The sequence below is a fragment of the Rhinatrema bivittatum genome, chromosome 8 (assembly GCF_901001135.1).
Source record: "Rhinatrema bivittatum chromosome 8, aRhiBiv1.1, whole genome shotgun sequence".
NCBI lineage: Eukaryota > Metazoa > Chordata > Amphibia > Gymnophiona > Rhinatrematidae > Rhinatrema > Rhinatrema bivittatum.
The window spans coordinates 205264152-205287187 of NC_042622.1; the positions used below are offsets into that span (position 1 = coordinate 205264152).

The 23036-nt window shown below is 48.7% G+C and overlaps 1 protein-coding gene across 1 annotated transcript in view; it reads left to right on the forward strand.

Annotated features, from left to right (window-relative positions):
• TMEM120A (transmembrane protein 120A) overlaps window positions 1-23036 on the forward strand; it is an 84762-nt gene that overhangs the window by 41932 nt on the left and 19794 nt on the right. The window contains 4 exon segments of the mRNA XM_029612696.1: window positions 6365-6454; window positions 21251-21266; window positions 21268-21317; window positions 22194-22255. Of these exon segments, the coding sequence (XP_029468556.1) occupies window positions 6365-6454; window positions 21251-21266; window positions 21268-21317; window positions 22194-22255 (218 nt within the window).

A 23036-nucleotide genomic window follows, 5' to 3' on the forward strand; every position in this document is an offset into this window, starting at 1 on the left:
AGACGAAGGGAATACGGAGCAGAGGACGTAGATGCTCTGGTCCTTCCTTGGCCGCGGGGAGTTCTTCTATATGTTTTCCCTCCTTGGCCGCTGGTGGGAAAGGTCTTTTAGCGAATAGAGAGACGACAGGGGAGATGGTGCTGGTTGCCACGGAGTAGCCGCGCCGCCCATGGTTCGCCGATCTGATAAACCTCGCGGTCGATGACCCATTACAACTCGGTCATCTTCCTTGCCTCCTGCGGCATGGCCCCATATTTTCTGACCAAACAGATCGCTTTTGTGTAGCGGCTTGGAACTTACTCTGAAGAGAGAGCGGTGTTGAACGGAGTGCCGCGGGGGTCAATGTTGGGACCGGTCCTGTTCAATATCTTTGTGAGCGACATTGCGGAAGGGATAGAAGGTAAGGTTTGTCTTTTTGCGGATGACACTAAGATCTGCAATAGAGTGGACACGCCGGAAGGAGTGGAGAGAATGAGACGGGATCCAAAGAAGCTGGAAGAGTGGTCAAAGATATGGCAGCTGAGATTCAATGCCAAGAAGTGCAGAGTCATGCATATGGAGTATGGAAATCCGAATGAACTGTATTCGATGGGGGGAGAAGGGCTGATGTGCACAGAGCAAGAGAGAGACCTTGGGGTGATAGTGTCTAATGATCTGAAGTCGGCAAAACAATGTGACAAGGCGATAGCTAAAGCCAGAAGAATGCTGGGCTGCATAGAGAGAGGAATATCCAGTAAGAAAAGGGAAGTGATTATCCCCTTTTACATGTTCTTGGTGAGGCCTCAGTTCTGGAGACCGTATCTCCGAAGGGAAAGAGACAAGATGGAGGCAGTCCAGAGAAGGGCGACCAAAAAGGTGGAAGGTCTTCATCGAATGACCTATGAGGAGAGATTGAAGAATCTAAATATGTACACCCTGGAGGAAAGGAGGAGCAGAGGTGATATGATACAGACTTTCAAATACTTGAAAGGTTTTAACGATCCAAAGACAACGAAAAACCTTTTCCGTCGGGAAAAAAATCAGCAGAACCAGGGGTCACGATTTGAAGCTCCAGGGAGGAAGACTCAGAACTAATGTCAGGAAGTATTTCTTCATGGAGAGGGTGGTGGATGCCTGGAATGCCTTTCTGGAGGAAGTGGTGAAGACCAGAACTGTGAAGGACTTCAAAGGGGATAAACACTGTGGATCCATAAAGTCTAGAGGACGCGAATAAAGAGTGGGTGGCTCGCGGGAATGATGGCTACTGCCTCGAGATAATACCCTTATTCAATAAACATACACACAGTTAATGTGACTCCAACATTGCTCCAAGCTTCAACGGCAAGAGGAAATGTGGAAAAAGATTTGCATTCACAAAAAACGGGGAGTAGCTTGCTTGTTATGGCAGTTACTACCCCAAATCAAATAAGCCTGATACTTCACTTTCAATGCATAACCAGCATAACTCTCTGCTTCAACGGCAGGGGAGAAAGTCTGATACTTCGTGCATATCCAGCATAGCTCTCTGCTTCAACGGCAGGAGGAATGAAGAAAAGTGGATCTATATACAGACGACAACCAACAAGGACTGAATCACATAGTCTGAGTAAACAAATAAGAATGGGTGTAGCTTGCTTATTGCGGCGGTTACTACCCCTAACTAAGCCAGATATTTCACTTAGATGCAGCTCCAACACTGCTCTTTGCATTAATGGTGGGGGTGGAAGGGAAATAGAACAAAAGGGTTACTAAGAGCCAAGAGTAACAGATAAGTATGAGAAGAAAAAAAAAGTGCAAAGCTTGCTGGGCAGACTAGATGGGCCGTTTGGTCTTCTTCTGCCGTCATTTCTATGTTTCTGTGTTTCTATAGGAGGCGTTTGAGGTTAAGAGGGTACCTAGAAACGGTAGTTACTACCCTTCTCCAGTCTAGGCGAAGTCCACCTCGTTGTCTTACGTCCGGGTCTGGAAAGTCTTCGAGTCCTGGTGTATGGCTAAGGGGGTACAGGCATTGCGAGCTTCACTGTCACACATCTTGTCTTTCCTTCAGGATGGCCTGGTCAAGAGCCTCGCTTTCAACTCTCTTAGAGTTCACGTGGCACTTTGGCTTGTCTGAGAGGAAAGCTGGATGGTTACCGCTTGTCCTCTCATCCTGATGTGATCAGGTTTATCGAGGAGTCAAGAATTTACGCCCACCAGTGAGGAAAGTTTGTCCTCCTTGGAACCTCAATCTGGTCCTTCGGGGTTTGTGTGAGGCTCCATTTGAACCTATCCACAGAGCAACTCTTAAAGATTCGACTCTAAAGGTTGTTTTCTCAGTAGCCATTTGCTCTGCGAGGAGAATTTCGGAATTACAAGCTCTGTCTTGTCATGATCCTTTTCTTAAAATTTCATTCGTTGGTGTATCTTTGTGAATGGTGCCATCCTTTCTCCCGAAAGTGGTGTCCACCTTCCATGTTAATCAGTATATTGAGTTACCGGCCTTTCCAGATTTGGCAGCTTCTGAGTCTAATACTCGTGAGCTTAGGCTACTGGACGTCCGTAGAGCGTTACTTCGCTATCTTAAAGTCACAAATGGTTTTAAATGGTCTGATCATCTTTTCGTTTTGTGGAGTGGTCCGAAGAAGGGGTCTCAAGCTTCCAAAACTACCATTGCCAGATGGCTTAAGGAGGCTATTGGCTCTGCTTATATTCTCAAGGGTAAGCCAGTGCCGGAAGGCTTGAGGGCCCATTCCACTCGATCTCAGGTGACCTCTTGGGCAGAGGCTCACTTCGTGTCGCCACAAGAGATTTGTAGAGTGGCAACTTGGAAGTCTCTGCATACTTTTGCAAGACATTATCGGCTGGATGTGGCAGATCGGGAGTCTTGGTCTTTTGGCAAAAGCATATTACGAGCGGGACTCTCCAGGTCCCACCATGTTTAGGAAGCTTTGGTACATCCCAGGAGTCTGGACTGATCTGGGTATGTACAGGGAAAGGAAAATTTGGTTCTTACCTGATAATTTTCGTTCCTGTAGTACTACGGATCAGTCCAGAACCCACCCAAGTACTGAGGAGGGTGGAGAGTCGTCCACTCAACTGTTGTAAATTACAGACATCATAAGTGTTTTTTTTATCAAGTTTATATTGAAATGTTTTTGCATTTAGTGGTGGTTTTGCATTTAGCTTGGATACAGATCAATACTGAGGAACTGCAGGTGGCATCAGTGTATTTAAAGCAGTGTCAGTTTTACTTTCTTTGTCTCCACCTTCTGGCACGGATGAATAAACCCAGGAGTCTGGACTGATCCATGGTACTACAGGAACGAAAATTATCAGGTAAGAACCAAATTTTCCTTTAACCTCCCCCTACCCCGCCTTCTTCTAACTAGGGTTATTTTGTATTAGATGATATTTATTTGATGACTGTTGGGGAGGCTGGAGCTTTGTTTTAGTATTGATGCTGTGTATTAATTTCTTACTGTTTTTATTATGAAGCTGTTTTATGTTTAAGTACTATTATTTCTTTGTTCTTGACCAGTCTACATTGCCTTGAGCCTTTGGGTTAGGCAATCAACAAATGTAGACAAATACTAGCACCAGAAGGCAGGGGAAGTCTGAAGATGAAACTGTCCCGAGCTGTTTTCTACTGAATGCTGCTCCCTCTTTCCATCCTAGCTATCGCTGTCTTCATTCATTGGTTCAGGCCCTCTCCCATCCTTGTGCTGTTGCATTGCCCTGAAGTCTGGCAGGATGTGAGTGTAGAGGTGGGGAATTGGGGTGCTGCATCTGATCATTGGAGCAATATTAGGTAGCTTTTTCCATTGAAGAGGCTTCAGTCTCCATTTTCATAAGGTGGGGGGAAGGAGAATGTTAAATGTTTAAAAATTTAGAAAAAGCAATAAATAGTAGGGATGAGACAAATGAAGACCAATATGAGGAAAATATTTATTCCGGTCATACCTGGTTACAGTTTATATTAGTTATTGGCACCGATGAGTGAAGGACTCAGGATTTTAATCCAGCCTCAGGAATGCCACTCTCTGAACTGACTGGGGCTGAGATGGCACCTACAAGCAGAGTGCGACAGATACTGGGTGTAGCATTGTTGTGAGTTGTGTACCTATCCTTTTGGTATGGATAGTCACTGTTTATGGCCAGAAAGGCAAAGGATTTCAACCTCCCCAATGACAACTCATCCTGGGAGTGTATTCTGAAGGGGTTCCGTGCTTTTTGTCTCGCAAATGCCATCAAAAACAATCAAGACAGGGGGCCGGCCAATGCGCTGTGGCATGGGAGACACTGGTTCAAGTGCGTCGTGAGAGGGGAGGCAGCTACTCTACTACAGCAGCCCTCCCCTCCCCCCCCCCCAATCCCCTGGACACAAGAGTGGCCAGCAAGGGATCTTATGTATTCCCGGCAGGCCTCTTGGGGCTGGATGGAGAGGTTTTCTGTTTTATTTTTAAAGTCTGACAAATTGGAGAAGGCCAAATGCACAGGATGAAAAACCAATGGCAGTAAAACGCACAAAAAGGTAATGGACTCGGTCAGAGGTATAAAACTCCTCGATGTCTCCGTTATATTGAGCATTAGTGGGCTGATCAGTCAAACCCCCTGTAAATGCTGCCGGGCATTCTTTCATGCAGTCCTGTAAGTACTTCCTGTTGGATCCTGTGCTGTCTGCAAACTCCCTGTACTGTGTGCACACGGATCAGGCTACCGATCTCTTCCTTGGAAACGTCTCAGCCCTGCATGAGACTCTGGTCTCATCACAAATCTCCCTCCTTTCCTCTTTAAATAAACACACATTCACGTACACTGGCATCCATCTGTTGGCGGCTGTTCCAAATTGCATAGAAGTAATAAACATTATATAAAAATAGAGTTTGGGTGTTAAACCTACTTTTTCTCATCTGCTGAAGAGACCAAATGAGGGTTCAAAAACTCTCCATACCATCTTTGTGTAGTGAGCCTAATGGATCTCTGCTGAAAAGGATTGTTCCATTTGTCACAGGGGAAACAGGAGTAGTAGTATTCTGGGTTGTAGCTTCCCCATGTGGGAGACTGGAATGGTGAGTTTCCAGACTCTGTAAACCCATGCCACCATCTTAGGCTGTGGATTTTTAGCTGTCCCTAGTAGGGGCAGCACCTCACTATCCAGTCTCCTGTTTTGTGTTTTCTTAGGAACGGATCCTTGGGCTTCAAAGTAGAAAGGGTACCTGTGCCTAACCCTACCTTGTTTTGGAAACCTTTTTTGTTTTAGAGAAGGAAGTTGTTCCACCCTTCCTTTGGTAAGGTTTTTCTTTTTCCAACATGCCTGGGTACCCTAGGGCCCAGTGATTGCCATCTAAGAGGAGCAGAGAGTACGGGTGGAAGGAATATCATAAATGCTGGTGGGGGAATGGATTTGGATTCATTCCTGGGGAAGGAGAAGAGTGTGGTGAAGACCAGTGGCACCCATCCAGTGTTTATCACAGCCATCTCACTGAGATATTGAAGGAAGAAGTGTGGAGGTACCTGCTTGGTACCAACAAGGGAAGTAAGGAGAATGACACAACAATTGGTCTAAGATATGAAAAATGGGACTTTACTTAAATAGTTATATTGGGAAAAGATTATCCTAGCCACCAGATTCTGGGAGAAAGCTCCAAGACTACCCCATTAATTGGAATGGATCAGGAATGAGAAATACCAATTGACATCAGTAACAGACTAAATTAAATTGAAATCTTAAAGTCGGAAATGTATTAGAAGATCCAGACTTATAAAAATGGATTGTAAATAATAAGAATCTGTAACTGGACATTTTATTAATTTTTCAGCATTCATTAGTAAAGTTGGAAAACAAATTAGCTTCCAGCCTGATTACTGGGGCTGTGTACAAGAAACATCATCAATGGGGAATTGATCAGAATGTTCAATTAACCCTTGTCCAACTCTCAGCGCTAGAAGTTAATTCCCACCCTTCTTCCCACCTTTCACCCAGGAGAGGGAATCTTGAACATCAGATTTGGCTTAACATCAGGAGAGGACTTTAATAAACTCTGTATGAGGTGTGGGACATTAGCCCAGTGATTACATATGCACAAACATTTTTTTGTTGGTTAAATGTTATCACAGCCTGTAAAATAAATTCAGTTTTTTTGGGGGTTTGGGACAGCAGTAAACACTTTCATCTATTTATTTTTATAGCAGAGTTGAACTGAAAAATGCTAGTGGTGCCATCTCAATCCCAACCATATCCTATCGGTCTCTACATTGCTAGAAAACCCGCACTGGATTAGTATGCCATGAGAATATGGGGTTTATATGGCCACGTGGCTAAGGCTGCGCCAGGAGTGGAACAATCTCAAGGATAAAGCACAACATACTCACCTATGCACAATTCCTTTCCCCCTCTCTCTGCCAGGGTGACGGATGCAGTCTTTAACTTCCTCCTGGTATGGTACTACTGCACCCTTACGATCCGGGAGAGCATTTTAATCAACAATGGATCCAGGTGAGGAGGGGCCTGAGCGCAGGGGGCTTGTGAATGGCATTGTTAGGGATTTCAGACTCCAGTCATGCTGCTGCTGCAATTCCATGGCCGGAAGTAACTGAATTCCTGTTTGTACCCCGGATCAGTCCAGAGGAGTGGATTTATGCATCCTTACCAACAGATGGAGGCAGAGTACACAACTTTGAGGCACTGCTACATAACCAAGAGAGCCACCTGCAGTCCCTCAGTATTTCTCTGTCTCCAGCGGATGGTAGAGGTACATACCTGCCGTCTGGAGGTGTTTAAAAAAAATAAAAAATAAATAAGAAGAGGATTCAGCTCCCCGAGGTGTTAGGTTCCTTCGTGGGCCATCCTTCGGGTAGAGCAGGGCGAGCGGGGGGTTGGCAATCCCTGTCAGGACTCGGCCCTTGTTTGGCAGGGGGGCTAGATAGCCAGAGGCCCTGGTTCCCTCTCCCCCTCTGGGCCTTCACTCCTTATTTATTTATTTTATTTATTTAAATAACTTTTCTATACCGGCATTAGTAGGAGACATCATGCCGGTTCACATAACAACAAAAGATTGGAAAATACATTATAACAGGGTGGTGGGTGGGGAAAATAACAACAACAGAGAAGGCAAGAAAATATAGGTCTGAACAACTGGTTAACCAGTGTGCCTGGTTCCTAAGCAGGTAGCCTCCAGAAGCAAGGGAGTAGTTCTTTCCCCCTTTTTTCTTTTTGGCCCTGCAGCTTTAAAAAAAAGAAAAAAAGCATCAGTGAAGCCGGGAGAGAGGCTGCAGCAGCATTTCTGTGCAGGGCTAAGGAGCAGGTAAGTGGGTTTTTTTTTTTTTTTTCTGCTGGGAGGCAGGCAGAAGGGAGCAGGCCGAATTGCCTGCCTTTATCGGGGTTGAGTTAGTGCTGGATTTCAGCACCGGTTCGGCAGTCGGTGCAATTGCCGAGGCTATGTTTATTTTTAGGCCTGATTGCGTGTGCAGGCCCGACCGTCCCGACATACTGGCTCCCACGCAGAGCGACAGACTTTGCCTCGATGTGGCCTCGTTTTGCCGCAATTGTGCTTTGGGGGGAGGAGGGCCGGGATCTTGGCGGGACCCCTGGGGAGCAGTGACAAAGTACAGGCGGCTGGGTCTGATCCTGAGGCCCCAGGGGGGGTGAGTCAGAGGAGCCGGCGGCCATTTTGGCAGCACATGCAGAAGTGCAGGCTGCCATTTTGGAGCCCCATGATTCCCCATCCACGCTTTTTCCTGTGGGAAAGGATCCTGCTGGTGGCAAGGGATGGGAGGAAGCTTGGGAGGGAGTCTATCAGGACTCTTCCTCCTCGAACCCAGAGGCCTTTGCCATGGGTATTTTGCTTCTCCTTCATAAAGCTTATTTAGCCAGGAAGGAGTTAGGGGCAAAGAGGGCTTTGCCTAAGAAGTCCCAGACGGTCAAGAGGGCTATAGGGCCTTTTGAGTAAGGAGGGATCCTGCGGATGCTGGGTCTCAGGTGAGCCCCCGAGGAGGGCTATTTGTTGGATAGCCTGGAAGATCCTAAGCTCCAAGGGGGTCCAGTGGCACTGGGAGATCCGACATAGAATCTGGATTGAAATCCATTGGGGGTCTTGGGGGATTCCATGCAGGATCTGAGCGCTCAGGACCTGGAGGCAATTCCAGTCATGGAAGGAGATGACCCGCTTGTGGTCCGGCTGTTCCAGAGAGAGGAACTGGGTCCATTGATTCCCCAGGTGCTGGAGGAGCTCAGCATTAAAAGCGTCCAGAAAGACTCTGACAAGGAAGGAGTGAATCCACTCCTGGAGGGATTGCAGGGACCTCCTACCACTTCTCCGTTACCAAAGCAGATGAAGAAGTTGGTGAATCGGGAGTGGGAATCTCCCAAGGGGGGCCTGAAGGTCGTGAGAGCTATGGGGAAATTATATCCCTTACCGGAACAGACCTTGGAGTTATGGAGAATTCCCAAGGTGGATGCAGCTGTTTTAATGGTTACTAAGAAGACTACCATCCCGGTGAGGGGAGCGGCAGCTCTGAAGGATCATTTGAGCAGCGGTGTACGGAGGTCTGATGCAAAGAGCCTGTTTGTCCTGGGTGCAGAAGGCATCTGAGGCAGTGCAGGCAGCCTGTTTAGAAGTGGGAGTGGCCTATATGGCCGATGCTCTGTATGACATGGTCCAGACTTCTACCAAGAGTATGGTCTTGGTGGTGGCAGCACAAAGGCTCTTGTAGCTGTGAAAGTGGTCGTTAGATGTGTGGTCTAAGGCCCGGCTGTCAAACCAACCTTTCAGGGGGAAGCTCCTCTTTGGGGAGGATTTGGAGAAGCTCGTGAAGCAGTTAGGAGAGTCGAAAGGCAATAAGTTGCCTGAAGACAGGAAGGATCCTAGGAAGTCCTTTCCGCCGTGAGCCCATTTTCGAGAGGCTAGGAAGTTTTGAGCTGGCAGAGCCCCTGCGCAAGCTTCGCAGAAACAGAGTTCAGGCAGACATCAGCCCTTTTGGAATTAGCGCAGATCCCCAAGGGACAGTGGGATTCCAAGGGGGAAGCGGAAGTAAGGTCGGACAATGAATGTGTATGGGTTCACTCCTTTCAGGAGGCTATTGGAGGGAGGCGCTCTCTTTTTTACGAGGAGTGAACCAGAATAATGTTGGACTAGTGGGTCCTGAGGGTGGTAAGAGACAGTTACACCTTAGAATTTTCTCGACCACTCAGGGGCGCCTTTGTAGTTTCCCACTGCATCTCTCGGAGCAAGCGGGAGGTGGTGCGGGACACACTCCAGCACATTCAGCTCCTACGTGCCATTGTTCTGGTGCCCCCTCAGGGAAGGGGACAGGGCAGATATTCAGTGTACTTCATGGTGCCAAAGAAGGAAGGGACATTTCGGCCCATTCTCGATCTGCAAAAAGTGAATGCTGCCCTCCAGGTGCCAAGGGTTCAGATGGAGACACTGTGCACAGTGATAGTGGCGATACGCAAAGGGGAGTTTCTTGCATCCCTAGATCTGTCAGAGGCCTACCTTCATATCCCTATTCAACCCGAGCATCAACTGTTTCTGAGATTCATGGTTCTGGGAGAGCATTTCCAACCCTTTGGGTTGGTGACAGTGCCACGCACATTCACAAAGGTGATGGTATTAGTGGTGGTGGCTCTCAGGAAGGAGGATGTCCTGGTACACCCGTACCGGGACGATTGGCTGATTCAAGCAAAATTGGAAGTAGAATGTAGTCATTCAGTCCAGCAGGTTCTCCACTTCTTGGAGAATTGGGCTGGGTGACGAACCTCACAAAGAGTCATCTGAAGCCGACTCAATCCTTGGAGTATCTCAGCGCTCGCTTGAATACCTGACTGGGGAAGGTGTTCCTGACTTCGGAGAGAGTCCTCAAGCTGCAGAATCAGGTTCTTCAGTTGTGGAGCATGGCTGTGCCCAAGGTTTGGGATTACCTGCAGGTCCTGGGGTCCATGGCTTCTATGCTGGATTTAGTGCCATGGGCTTTTGCTCATATGCGTCCTCTACAGGGGGCTCTGTAATCCCGAAGGAATCCGTTGTCGGAGGAATTTCAGCTTCCTTTACCATTGCCAGAGGATACCAGGTCCAGTCTCTTATGGTGGCTGTCGCGGCACAATCTTGAGAAGGGAATGGTTCTGGAAATACCTGACTGGGTACTGGTAACCACAGATGCCAGCCTTTCTGGATGGGGGGCAATTTGTCTGGGGAAATCGGCCCAGGGTCAGTGGTCATCAGAGGAGGTGTCTTGGTCGATCAATCGACTTGAAACCAGGGCAGTGCGCAAGGCCTTGTTAGCATTTCTTCTGCTCGTTCATGATAAATCAGTGCGAGTATTCTTGGACAATTCGACAACAGTAGCAAACATGAATTGTCAGGGTGGTACAAAGAGTTGGCTAGTGAGGTTGGAAGCACAGGAGCTGTTCATGTGGGTGGAGAAACATCTGGAGAGACTAGCTGCTTCTCATGAGGCCGGAGTGGATAATGTCTGGATCCAGGGGAGTGGGAGTTGTCGGCGGAAGTCTTCGCCTTGCTGCGAGCAAGGCAGGGCAAACCAGTGATAGACCTCATGGCGACTCCGGCAAATGCGAAAACAGATCACTTTTTCAGTCGCATTCGGGAGGTTGGATTGGAGGGCATAGAATCTCTCGTTCAGCCATGGCTGAAACACCTCTTCTGTATATGTTTCCTCCATGGCAGCTTGTAGGATGGGTGCTGTGGCACATTGAAGTTCATCAGGGCAGGGTGATTCTGAGGGCGCCTGAGAGGCCACAGTTTGCGGAACCTCTGCGTCTCATGGTAGATGCAGCTATTCATTTGGCTCATCTATCAGGATTACTTCACCAGGGACCCACATTTTCAAACCGGGAGGATCATTTCTGTCTAGCAGCTTGGCTTTTGAGAGGTGGCGGCTCTGTTTGAAGAGATATTTGGAGCCGGTGATTGCAACTTTGCTTCAGGCGAGGAGACCTTCCACTTCATTGACTTATGTCTGGGTGTGGAGAGTATTCGAATCCTGGTGTTTGCTGAATAGAGTACAGCCCTTAGAGGTGGACGTCCCACAGATCTTGGAATTTCTGCAGTGCGGGTTATCTAAGGGGCTAGCGTATAATTCCCTTTGGGTCCTGGTAGCAGCTTTAGGTTCCCTACACAACAGGATTCAGGAAAGACCACTGGCATCTCATCTGAATGTGACTTGTTTCTTGAGAGGGGCAAAGCATCTGTGTCTTCCGGTGCGGAAGATCTATCCGGCGTAGAATTTGAATTTGGTTCTTCGGGTGTTGTGTAGGCCCCCTTTTGAGCCAATGCGGAAGGTGTCGTTGAAGGATTTAATCCTGAAGGCTATTTTGCTGGTGGCCATCTGTTCAGCTAGATGAATTTCAGAGCTGCAAGCGTTGTTGTGTACGGACTCTTTCCTTCGTTTTTCGGACGATGGAGACTCTTTACTCTCAGTTCCTTCCTTTCTGCCAAAGGTAGTCTCCTCCTTTCACCTTAATCAGGTGGTCAAGCTTCCTGCCTTTTCGAACTTGGCAGCTGATTCTTCGATGGCTAGAGAACTTCAGTTATTGGATGTGCATCGTATCCTTTTGCGCTATCTCAAGGTGACAAATCCCTTTCGGAGATTGGATCATCTGTTCGTCCTGTTCAGTGCAGCAAAGAAGGGAAATGAGGCTTCCAAAGGCACAATTGCTTGCTGGTTAAAAGAGACAATAGCTTCGGCTTACATCTACAAGGGCCAGCCAATGCCGGAGAGTTTGAGAGCGCATTCCACTAGGGTGCAGGCGACCTCGTGGGCAGAGTGTCAACTGCTTTCTCAGCAGGAGATCTGTCGTGCAATGACACAGTCTTCCCTTAACAATTTCACCAAACATTACCACTTAGATGTGCATGCCCCAGAGAAAGCGATGTTAGGGGAGAGTGTATTGCACGTGGGTCTTTCAGGTTCCCGCCCACAGTAGAGGGGCTTGGGTACATCCCACTCGTCTGGACTGATCCAGGGTACTAACAAGAAAGGAAAATTGGTTGTTACCTGCTAATTTTTGTTCCTGAAGTACCACGGATCAGTCTGGAGACTCTGCCCCATGTGACAAAAGTCTTCCTCGCTTCTGGAGATGGCTACGCTGATTGAGCTGGCATTTGATTTGATCAGAGTGATGAAAACTATACACATTTGGTATATGTTTTGTTAAGGCAAGGGGGCCTAGTTTGCTGGGTGCCCCAACTTTAGCTCTCTGTTCTCCCAAGGTTTTTTGGGGTTTGTTAAGTTGGACATTTGGCTTGGGTACGGGTCAATACTGAGGGACTGCAGGTGTCTCTCTCGGTTATGTAGCAGTGCCTCAAAGTTTTGTTTCTCTGCCTCCATCTGCTGGTAGGGTTGCATAAACCCACTCATCTGGACTGATCCGTGGTAATGAACGAAAATTAGCAGTTAAAAACTAATTTTCCTCTCTTGGCTGGTAGCAAGGCAGTCTAGATCAGCCGCAGAGGGATTTTTGTTCTTTAACTGTCCACATTGCTGGAAAGTCACATACCAGCGGACTTGCCACTAATATTCACAGGGAAAGTCTGCACGTACTTTTCCTTTGGAAAATGATCTCAGAAAAACTACCCGTACACACTTCCACCTGCTAATTTGCGCCGGTAGTTTTTCCGAGGAGAAAATGTACAAATGCTTTTTCAAAAGGCAAAAGTAGGCGTGCAAGTGCAAATGTTTCCCATCCCTGCCCACAGGAACGCCTCTTGTCCCTGTGGGTAAAATTACAAGTACAGAGGGTCCTGTGCTCATACTTCTACCCGCATACAGGGCGGGCAGTATTCAAAAAGCCCATTTCCATGGGAATGGCTTTGGAAGTCTCCCCTCTGAGAAGGGACTTCTTTGGGGAAAGTAATGCTTCAGCTGTGGACATGGCCCTTCAGAAAACCGTGCAGTCGATAACGCCTGTAAGATTTACGTGCACGCACCTTCTGTGTGTGTGTTTTTCTGTGCACGGGGGAGGGGCGTTCCAAGAGGCGGTGTCCGAGCAGGGTTGGGACTTATGCACATCCTTTTTGGTTTTAAAAAGAATGCACGTAAATTCCCTGGGCAAAGCTAGGTGTACCATAGAGCAGCTGTAATTGTGTGCATGAAGTGGTCGCTGGGAGAATTTTCAGAGTGGATTTGTGGCATAAGCCTGCTTTGAAAATTGGTGTAACTTTACCTGCATATTTACCAGCTGACTTGGGCACGACGATACAAAATTTATCCCTTAAGAGGGCAACTTTCAGACTGTGCAGACTTCGCTCTGTACATCAGTTTTCAAAAGGGGAACGCTTTTTCCCTTGGAAAATTGGGTCAGAAAAAGTATGTGCACAGACTTGAACCAGCAAGTATTGCTGGCTGCATGCATCATGAGAGGCATAATGGGAGGTGGTGGGGAGTGGATTTTACTTCGGTTTACAGTCTTTCTAATTTATGTGGGTAGTTATGTAAGGTTATAATTAGAAACTTAGAATGTGACAGCAGATAAAGACTAGGAGGTCCATATTCAGCCACTTTGCGGCTCAGAAAGGTAGCTAGATAAACTTATACAGCTAACTTAGCACATATTCAGCGGCTAACAATATATCCAGCTATCCTAAAGTTAGCCAGACAAGTCTATCGGGCTAACTCTCTAGGACAGGTCTACTGGAAGACCAGACTTAGCCAGATAAGATATCTGGCTAACTCTGAATATTGGAGTTAGCCGGATAAATGATCCAGCTGATTCAGCTCCTCCTAATTATGCCCCTGGAATGCCCCTAACATCCACCAAATTTTAGCCGGATAAAAAGGTATCAAGATTTCTTATGCTGAAGAAGAACTCGATGGACGCCTTGATCGATAGCTGGAACCGGTGAGAGGGACTGGGGCAGTATATGGAAGAAGCCGCATAGAGTATCCATATGTAGCCAGAGGTCAGAACTAATGTATAAGTTGAGAACTTAGATAATCCTTATATTTCACCAAATTCTCTCCATCGTCCTCTCTGCTTTGCTAGAGGGGATGCAGGGAGGAGGGGGTCAAATATACATGTGTGGTGGAGCTGTGAACTTGTCAAGAACTTTTGGAGGAGGGTGGAGTTGAGGATTGCGGATATTCTGGGACACCAGGTAGACCTCAAGCCAGTTGTGTGCCGCCTTAGGTTATGGATCGATGTGGCGTTAGTGGGTGCTCAGCATAAGCTATGTGACCACTTTATTCATGTGGCCAGGTTTACTATTGCTTTGCATTGGAAGTCAGAGCCGCTTATTTCACGTTGGCACAGGCAAATACATGACACAGCGGTGGTCGAGAAAATGACTTTCTTCGCAAGAAGTTGTACCTGTACAATAAGATTTGGGTGCCTTACTGGAAATATGTCCAATCCAGGAGTATGTTCCTGAACATACCCAGATCAGTCCAGACCAGTGGGTTGTGCATTCCTAACAGCAGATGGAGTCAGAGAACAAAAACTTTGGACACTGCTACATAACGAGAGTGCCACCTGCAGTCCCTCAGTATTTCTCTGCTGATGCAAACCTGCAGTCTGTTAGTTAGTTAAAAAAAAAAAAGTATTAGGGAAAGTTTTTTCCTAGGTTAGGCTAGTTAGTAGTTAACTGTATAGCTTCCTGAGGTGTTAGGCACCTTCATGGGCCATCCCTCAGTTGATACCGGGCGACCGGAGGGTTGGACACCCCTGCCTGAATCTTGCCCACAACGGTCCAGTGGCTTCGACAGTCAGGGGCTCCTGGTTCCCTCGCCCACTGAGGAGGCTCCCCTGACTTCTTTCCTCAGGCCCCAGGAGTACCTGTTTAAAGTTTTCTTGAAAAAAAATTAATAAATAAGAAGCGGATTCTTTCTAAGGTAGGCGGAGTCTGGTCTGGGGATGGACCAGGCCGTTTCATCGGCAGGCCAGTCGGAGTGGGGAGCTAGACCCCGCGGGTCTCTACGATGGCCCGGGGCTCCGGGTAGGTCAGTGGGAGTGGGGGGAAGGCCTTCGCGCGCGTGCTAGGCCGTGTTTTTTCACGCCGGCAGCTCTCCACAGAGCAGTTTTCGAGCCTGCAGGGAGTTTGCTATTTTTTAGCTCCTGTACGTGCACGAAGGTTTCCCGACTTGATTTTTTCTTTTTTGCTGACGACCGCGTGGCTGCTCAGTCCGGATTATGGCACCTCGACCCAAAATGGGGACCTACCGCGCATGTGACACACCAGGGCAGGCCCTAGACACTAATTCCCTCTGTTTTGCCTGTTCCACAGGGCAGGAGGGAACTTCCTCGGGGGACACATCAGGCAGTCAAGGGCTCTGTTCCTTCGGGCCGCGATTCTCCTCAGCGGGGGAGGGTGGCTTGCGGCAGGTGTCACGGGAGAAGGAATTCCCTTCCATTCTATCCCCGGTGGAGCAGATTTCCACTGTTGGGGGTGACCCTGGGCTTCCGAACCCTCCTGCTGAGGGGGGTGCCGACTCGGGGGAGTTCTGTTCTGAGTTTGTGCTGCTGCTGCACCAGGCATTTCTGGCTAGGAAGCAGGCGATCCTGAAGAGAACAGCGCGGGCGGACGTTGGTGGTGCCTCCACCTAAGCAGGTATCCACGGTGCCCCCGGACCTCCAACAACCTTCAAGGGCTCAACAGGGGGCCCGAGTCGAGGATAGGTTGCCGGTCTCGCTCGAGGATCCCAAGGGCTCCAGAGTACATCAGGATCTGGGACTCACCCATGTTATGGGTGATGGGAACCAGGACAACCCGGACCCAGAAGACCAGCGTGGTGTGCTTATTTAAGCGGGAGGAGCTCCGGCCTCTCATTCCCCAGATCTTGGAGGTCCTGGGGATCAAGGTTTCGCAGGAAGAGTCTGACAGCGAAGGAGTTAACCTGGTCCTGGATGGGTTTCGGGGACAGATTACTTCCTTCCCATTGCCTAAAAAGGTCTGCAAGCTGGTGACCTGGGAGTGGGACTCGCTAGATGCTGGTTTGAAAGTGGGTAGAGCTATGGCGAAACTTTACCCCCTGTAGCAAGATGTTTTGGATCTTCTGAAGGTGGACGCGGCAGTGTCTTGCGTGAATAAGAAGACCACCATTCCTGTGGCCGGGGCTGCTGCGCTAAAGGACATACAGGACCACAAGCTGGAGATACACCTTAAGCCAGTCTTCGAGGTCTCCACACTGAGTCTCAGGGCAGCGATTTGTGCCAGCCTCATGCAGAGAGCCTGCCTTTGTTGGGTCAGGAGACGTCCGCAGCTCCGAGTGCCGAAGGCAGGGGGGCTCTTGCAAGCCGCACAATTGGAGGCAGGTGTTGCCTATGTCACAGATGTGTTGTATGACTTGGTTTGGACCTCGGCGATTAGTATGGTGTCCACTGTTACGGCTCGTAGACTCCTCTGGTTGCGGAATTGGTCAGCAGATTTGTCTTCCAAGTCTTAACTCTGTAACCTCCCCTTTAAGGGCAAGCTTCTCTTCGGGGAGGATCTGGACCAATTGATAAAATTACTGGGGGAGTCCAAAGGCAACCGCCTTCCGGAGGATAGGAAACCTTCTGGGAAGGTTTTTCCATCTCGAGCTCGTTTTCGGGATTCTCGCAGATTTCACACTGGTAGGGCTTCAGCTCCTTCGGGGCCCAGGCGGTCTCGGGGCATCAACAGTCCTTTCGTGGAGGTCGGCACCCAGGCAGAGAGTCCACAGGCCAGGGTACTGGATGTGGAAAACCCTCCTAATTGAAGCCAGGGGCACCCATTCCGTCGTAGAAGCTGTCTGAGGCAGATTGTCGAGCTTTTATGATGAGTGGCAAAAGATTACCTTGGACCAATGGGTCTTGGAAGTGGTCTGGGACGGTTACGCTCTCGAGTTTTCGCGCCCGGTATGGGAGGCCTTTGTGGAGTCTCGCGTTGCATTGCGGGCCAAACGCAAGACAGTACAGGGGACCCTACAACGGCTTCTCGATCTCCAGGCCATTGTTCCAGTCCCCCTTGTGGAACAGGGCAAGGGACGGTATTCAGTGTACTTTGTGGTTCCAAGAAAGAGGGCACCTTTTGTCCCATTCTGGATTTGCAGAACGTGATCCAGTGTCTGCGAGTCCCCTGTTTTCACATGGAGACCTTGAGGACTGCAGTGCGCAAAGGGGAGTTTCTCGCATCCGGCTTCACCAAAGTGTCTCTTCACATTTCGATTCACCAGGATCACTAGCGGTTCCTCTGATTCAAAGTGCTGGGTCAACGTTTCCAGTTTCAAGCTCTTCCTTTCGGCCTGGCGATAGCCCCACGTACCTTCACCAAGGTCATGGTGGTCGTGGCGGCGTTCCTGCGCAAGGACGGAGTCCTAGTTCACCCGTATCTAGACAACTGGCTGATTCGAGCAAAGTCACAGGAGGACTGCGTAAGATCAGTCCAGAGGATGATGCTCACCTTGCGGTCGCTCGGCTGGGTCATAAATGTCCAGAAAAGTCACTTGGAGCCCACGCAGTCGCTCGTTTACTTGGGAGCGCTCTTCGATACCTTCCAAGCAAGGTTTCTCTGGCATTGGACCGTGTAGCGAAGTTGCAAGATCAGGTCAAGGCCCTCCTTCAAAGGAAGGCTCCGACGGTTTGGCATTACTTACAAGTCCTGGGATCCATGGCCTCCACCTTTTGGATTTGGTTCCGTGGACATTCGCTCATTTGCGTCCATTGCAGTGTGTGCTGTTATCAAGGTTGAGCCCAGTGTCGGAATGGTTCCATGCCCAGTTGCCTCTACTTCCAGACTCCAGAGTCTGTCGTGATGGCTTTTACGTAGCAGCCTGGTACAGGGTGTGGATTTAGATCCGCTGAATTGGGTTGTTATCTCCACAGATGCCAGTCTGACAGGCTGGGGAGCAGTTTTCCTAAACAAATCCTCTCAAGGTCGTTGGTCCCCAATGGAAAGGTCCTGGTCCATCAACCGCCTCGAGATGAGCCCTGCGAGCATTTCTGCCCCTGGTCGAGAACAGAATGGTTCGAGTGTTTTCAGACAACGCGACGATGATAGCTTACATCAACCGTCAAGGCGGGACACGGAGTCTCATGGTGGAGCTGGAAGCAAGGCTGTTGTTCGCTTGGGCGGAGCGCCATCTAAAAGGAATCGCCACATCGCAGGAGTGGAAAATGTTCAGGCAGACTTCCTCAGCAGGCAACAGCTCGATCCGGGGGAGTGGGAGTTAGCTCTCGAAGCTTGGAACCTCATTTGTGCCAGGTGGGGCGTGCCTCAGTTGGATCTGATGGCAACTTGGGCCAATGCGAAGACAGAATGCTTTTTAGTCATCATCAAGAGATGGGCTCGGTAGGCTTAGACACCTGTTATTGATGACTCCTAAAGAAGGAGGAGTTAGCAATTTGTTATCGATTCAGTTAAGATCTGTATACTCCGTAGGCGGAGTTAGCAATCTGTTATACTCCGTATGCGGAGTTAGAAAACTGTTAGCGATTCTGATGCTAGGAGTAGCAATCTGAAATTAATCTCATATAGTAGTGGGTGGATCCCTGGGCCGGTGGCAGATGACCATGCCCCCGGGAGGATATCCCAAGAGGGACCACTGGCTAGGCTTGAGTATGGAGACAGACACACATTAGCACTTTTATTAAACAGGTTTATGGAACCACCAGAGGTGGCAGTAGTGAGCTGATATGCCCGGCAGGGCTGTAATCCCTCAGGTACTGGAATCGCGATCCAGGATGGCTGAGCTGTTGAGAAACTGTAGAAAGTGAGTAGGCAGCGTTCATGAACAGAACTAGATGACATAAACTCACATAAGGTTTCAATGGAGCTCAGGAACTGGAAAAGTTTAGGCCCTCGAGGAGCGTGTACCAGGTTCCAGGTGTTCAGAGAGAGCGATGGTAACTCACAATTGTTTGTAGCAGCGATAGCTTCCAGGCAGGAGAGAATCTTCAGTGTGTCCAGGAACATGGGCCCTCGAGGAGCGAGCACCGGTTCCTATCTGTAATCTGAAAGTAAAGAAAAGAGCGAGGCCCCCCGAGGAGCGGGTACCTCTGGTAAGTCCGAGGAGACAGAGTAGCTTGGAGGAATCATAGCCAGATCCAAATCCATATCTTCTCCACTCCTTGCTAACTCAATTCGATAGTGAATAAGAGACCTTTAAATATTGGAAGCGGATGACGTCATCTCAGGGGGACGCCCCTGAGGTTTGCGCCCTTGCTAGTACTTGTCAGAGCGTGCGCCCTAGGTCATCAGGCAAACAAGGCAGATCTTCAGCATCGAGCCGGTCCAGGGACGCCGGAGGGAGACACCGCGGCAGCCAGACGTCCATCAGACCCGGAGGGAATCGCCACAGAGCAGCGACGGACGCAACAACGCCCTAGTGTGTCCGTGGCCCACGGGCATTCTTCTCTATGCCTCCCCCCGCCCCGGCCTCTCATCGGTCGGCTTCTCCGACACATAGAGCGACATCCAGGCAGCGAAGTGCTGGTGGCTCCGGAGTGGCCGTGTCGTCCATGGTTCACAGACCTGGTGCGAATAGCGCTGGAAGGTCTCCTGCAGCTGGCTCATCTCCCGCATCTACTCCGTCAGGGGCTCATATTTTCAGATCGGGAGGATCACTTTCTCTCACGGCTTGGTTTTGAGAGGCGACGATTGCGATTGAGGGGATATTCAGAGCAGGTCATTTCCACTCTTCTTCAGGCGCGTCGACCGTCTACTTCTATGGTCTATGTTAGGGTCTGGAAGTTGTTTGAGGCATGGTGCCGCCAGCGCTCCTTGGATCCTTTGTCAATGGAGATTCCCCCGGTGTAGGATTTCCTTCAACAGGGGTTGGCTAAGGGTTTGGCTTTCAACTCCCTTCGGGTCCAGGTAGAAGCCTTAGGTGCCTTAAGGGGCAGGTTTCATGGTCAGTCGCTGGCAGTGCACCCAGATATTTCACGATTCCTCAAGGGAGTCAAACATTTACGTCCTCCCGTATGCCCATTATGTCCGGATTGGAGTTTGAGCCTGGTGCTTCGTGTGCTCTGCAGAGCCCCCTTTGAGCCTTTACGCAGGGCTCCAATTAAGGATTTGACCTTGAAGACCATTTTCCTGGTAGCCATTTGTTCTGCACGACGGATTTCAGAGTTACAGGCTTTGTCGTGTCGGGATCCCTTCCTTAGGATTTATGATGATAGAATTTCGTTGCGCACGATTCCTTCTTTTGTTCCCAAGGTGGTGTCTGCCTTTCATGTCAAACAGGCACTGGATCTGCCAGGTTTTCCGCAGTGGTCCAGGGATTCCCCTCAGGAGAAAGAGCTTCATCTTTTGGATGTGCATTGCGCTCTTTTGCACTATTTGGAGGTTACCAATGACTTCCGGCGGTCAGACCATCTGTTTGTCTTGTTTGGGGGTCCTAAGAAGGGTGACAAGGCTTCCAAGGTGATTTCGCGCTGGATTAAGGAGGCTATCTCTTCGGCCTATGTTGCCCTAGGGCGTCAGGACCCCATGGGTCTGAGAGCTCATGCCACTAGGGCCCAGTCTACCTCCTGGGCTGAGTGCCAGCTTCTGTTGCCAAAGGAAATCTGCAGAGCGGCGGTTTGGTCTTCCCTTCACACTTTCACCAAGCATTATCATTTGCGTGTTAGGGCGCACAATGAATCGTCCTTCGGTGAGAGTGTTCTGTGCGCGGGTCTTTCAGGTTCCCACCCAGTATAGTGTGGCTTGGGTACATCTCAGGAGTCTGGACTGATCTGGGTATGTTCAGGAAAGGAAAATCGGTTCTTACCTGCTGATTTTCATTCCTGTAATACCACAGGTCAGTCCAGAGGCCCACCCCCATTTCAGATTCCGAAAGACTACCTTGAGAAGTGATATTTTCATGAAGAAACAATTTTGTTCTATCACAGATGCCCTTGAAGGAGCAGGTTCCGAGGTGGTCTAATGGTTTTTTGTTTTTCTCTGTTATGGGTTCCAACCCCCTTCACCCTTTAGTAAAGTTAGTCCCTCAGTATTGGGTACAGGGACTGCAGGTGGCACTCTCAGTTATGTAGCAGTGCCCAAAGTTTTTGTTCTCTAACTCCATCTGCTGGTAGGAATGCACAACCCACTGGTCTGGACTGATTTGTGGTATTACCAATTTTCCTGTCTGATAAGGCAAAGGTAAAAGAATCGGTTCAAGCTTTTACAAACTACGGTCGTGGGGCTCAGCATGTTTTTTATTGTAAATACTGTGTATGCCGAGGCGTTGTAGAACACTGACTATTGTAACATTGGCAATGGTTTATGTACAAGTCCTCCTTGTGTTTAAAATAAACAGTTAAAAAAAAAAGGGTGTGGGTGGGTGGTTCCGGAAGCCCCTCCACCCAGGCTTAGCCTCCATTTTGATGTCTCTGCAGAATCAAAGGCTGGTGGGGTCCTGAATCACTACATTTCCACCTTCCTCTCGGGAGTCATGCTGACATGGTGAGTTCTCACATTACCCTCTGCCTCCTGTCAGCTTTCTTGGTTGTTGTCTGAAGGTGTCATACACACCAATGTTTGAATGGTCCTTGTAGCCCATGAGATATCATTTGTGAAGCTTACCAATATAGGCTAATTGGGTACAGTGTGTATATGATGACATTAGTGACATCTGACGTCCTTACCAGTATAAGTTAATGAAACCCGATATATGACGACCTTGCAAACATCTGGCGTCTAGGTAAATACTTTTGTAGGCTAAAAGAAAAGATGATATAAATATGTCCAGTTCAGCCTTCTATAAGGTGTTATGTTATGGGAATTACTTTTTTGATGTGGTTGAATGGAAAAAAAGAAACCCTGCAGGACATCAGTAAGTTATGTTCCAGAGATAAAATACTGTGAGGTTGATATCAGCCACGGTTATGTCAAACCAGCTAACTTTGGGACAGCCCTATGGGCCGACCAGAATTAGCTGCATTGGATAAGCAGCTAACTCTGAGTTAGCCGCTTAACTCAGAGTTAACCGATACGTAACTTTTGCGGCTAACTCTAGCCCACCCCAAAATGCCTCCTGTCCACCCCCGGAACACCTCTGACTTATGTGCCTAAATTCTAGGCGCTGTTATTGATCTAAATGGCTTTTGACTATCGACCTCTATATTTCCTGATCCCAAGAAAACAATCAGTACAGACCCCTGGGTTAGAATGGCTCAATTGTAATCTCAGCGAAGCCAAGCACCAGTCGTCCTGATAGATTTTTCCAACCATTGCCTGTAAAGTATTGCCCCTAATTGATACTATTCCCTTCCAAATCAGGAAGGGGTGTTTGATATTAAACTGAGTGTGGGGTTTCTCTGACGCTTGTGTTTCTTGCAGGCCAGATGGACTGATGTATCACATGTTTAGAAACCAGTATCTCTCCTTTTGCATGTATCAGAGTAAGTACAAATACACACAGGGCTGGAAGGAGGGAGTTATCCCCATGAAATTTCACCCTGTTTCTTTCCCTCCACTCCTCACCCCCCACTCCCCAATATCCTGATCCTTCTAGTTTTTAATGTCATTGCTAAAACTGATACCGGATTGTCCCCAGGAATAAGTTAAATCTCGCCACCCAAGGAGCCCCTTCAAGTGAAAAAGTCTCTAAATGGTGTTACAGAGTGAAACCACAGGGCTGGCTGTCACATTAATTAGGGGGAAATGCACAACAGACAACTCCAAGAAAGTCTTTAGACATCTGCCCAACATTCACCTTAAGACTTTTGTTTAAAAAAAAAGTTCCCTGAAGCAGCTTTGTCCAGTGAACCACTGGCCATGTCAGCTTTCAAATAGATTTTTTCCAGCATGATTTGAGCGTTTATTTTCTCTGGATCAGCTTCTGGACAGTGTGCAGCATTCAGTAAGCTAAGTAATGCTATTTCCCTATATGTACCCAAATCAGTCCAGACTCCTGGGTTTTGCCTCCCTGACAGCAGATGGAGACAGAGAAAGTTTTACTGACACTGCTACATAGCACGAGGTGCCACCTACAGTTCCTCATCATTTCTCTGTCTCCAGCAGATGGTGGAGGTGCAAAGCCTGCAGTCTTGAGTTTTCAAAAAAAAAAAAAAAAAGGAGTGAGATTACAAGATTTAGGAGTGCTTACCTCCCAAAGGGTTGTTATGTCCTGGTGGAGCCATCCTCCCTGATTTATTAGGCAGATGAGCAGGGGGTCGGGGA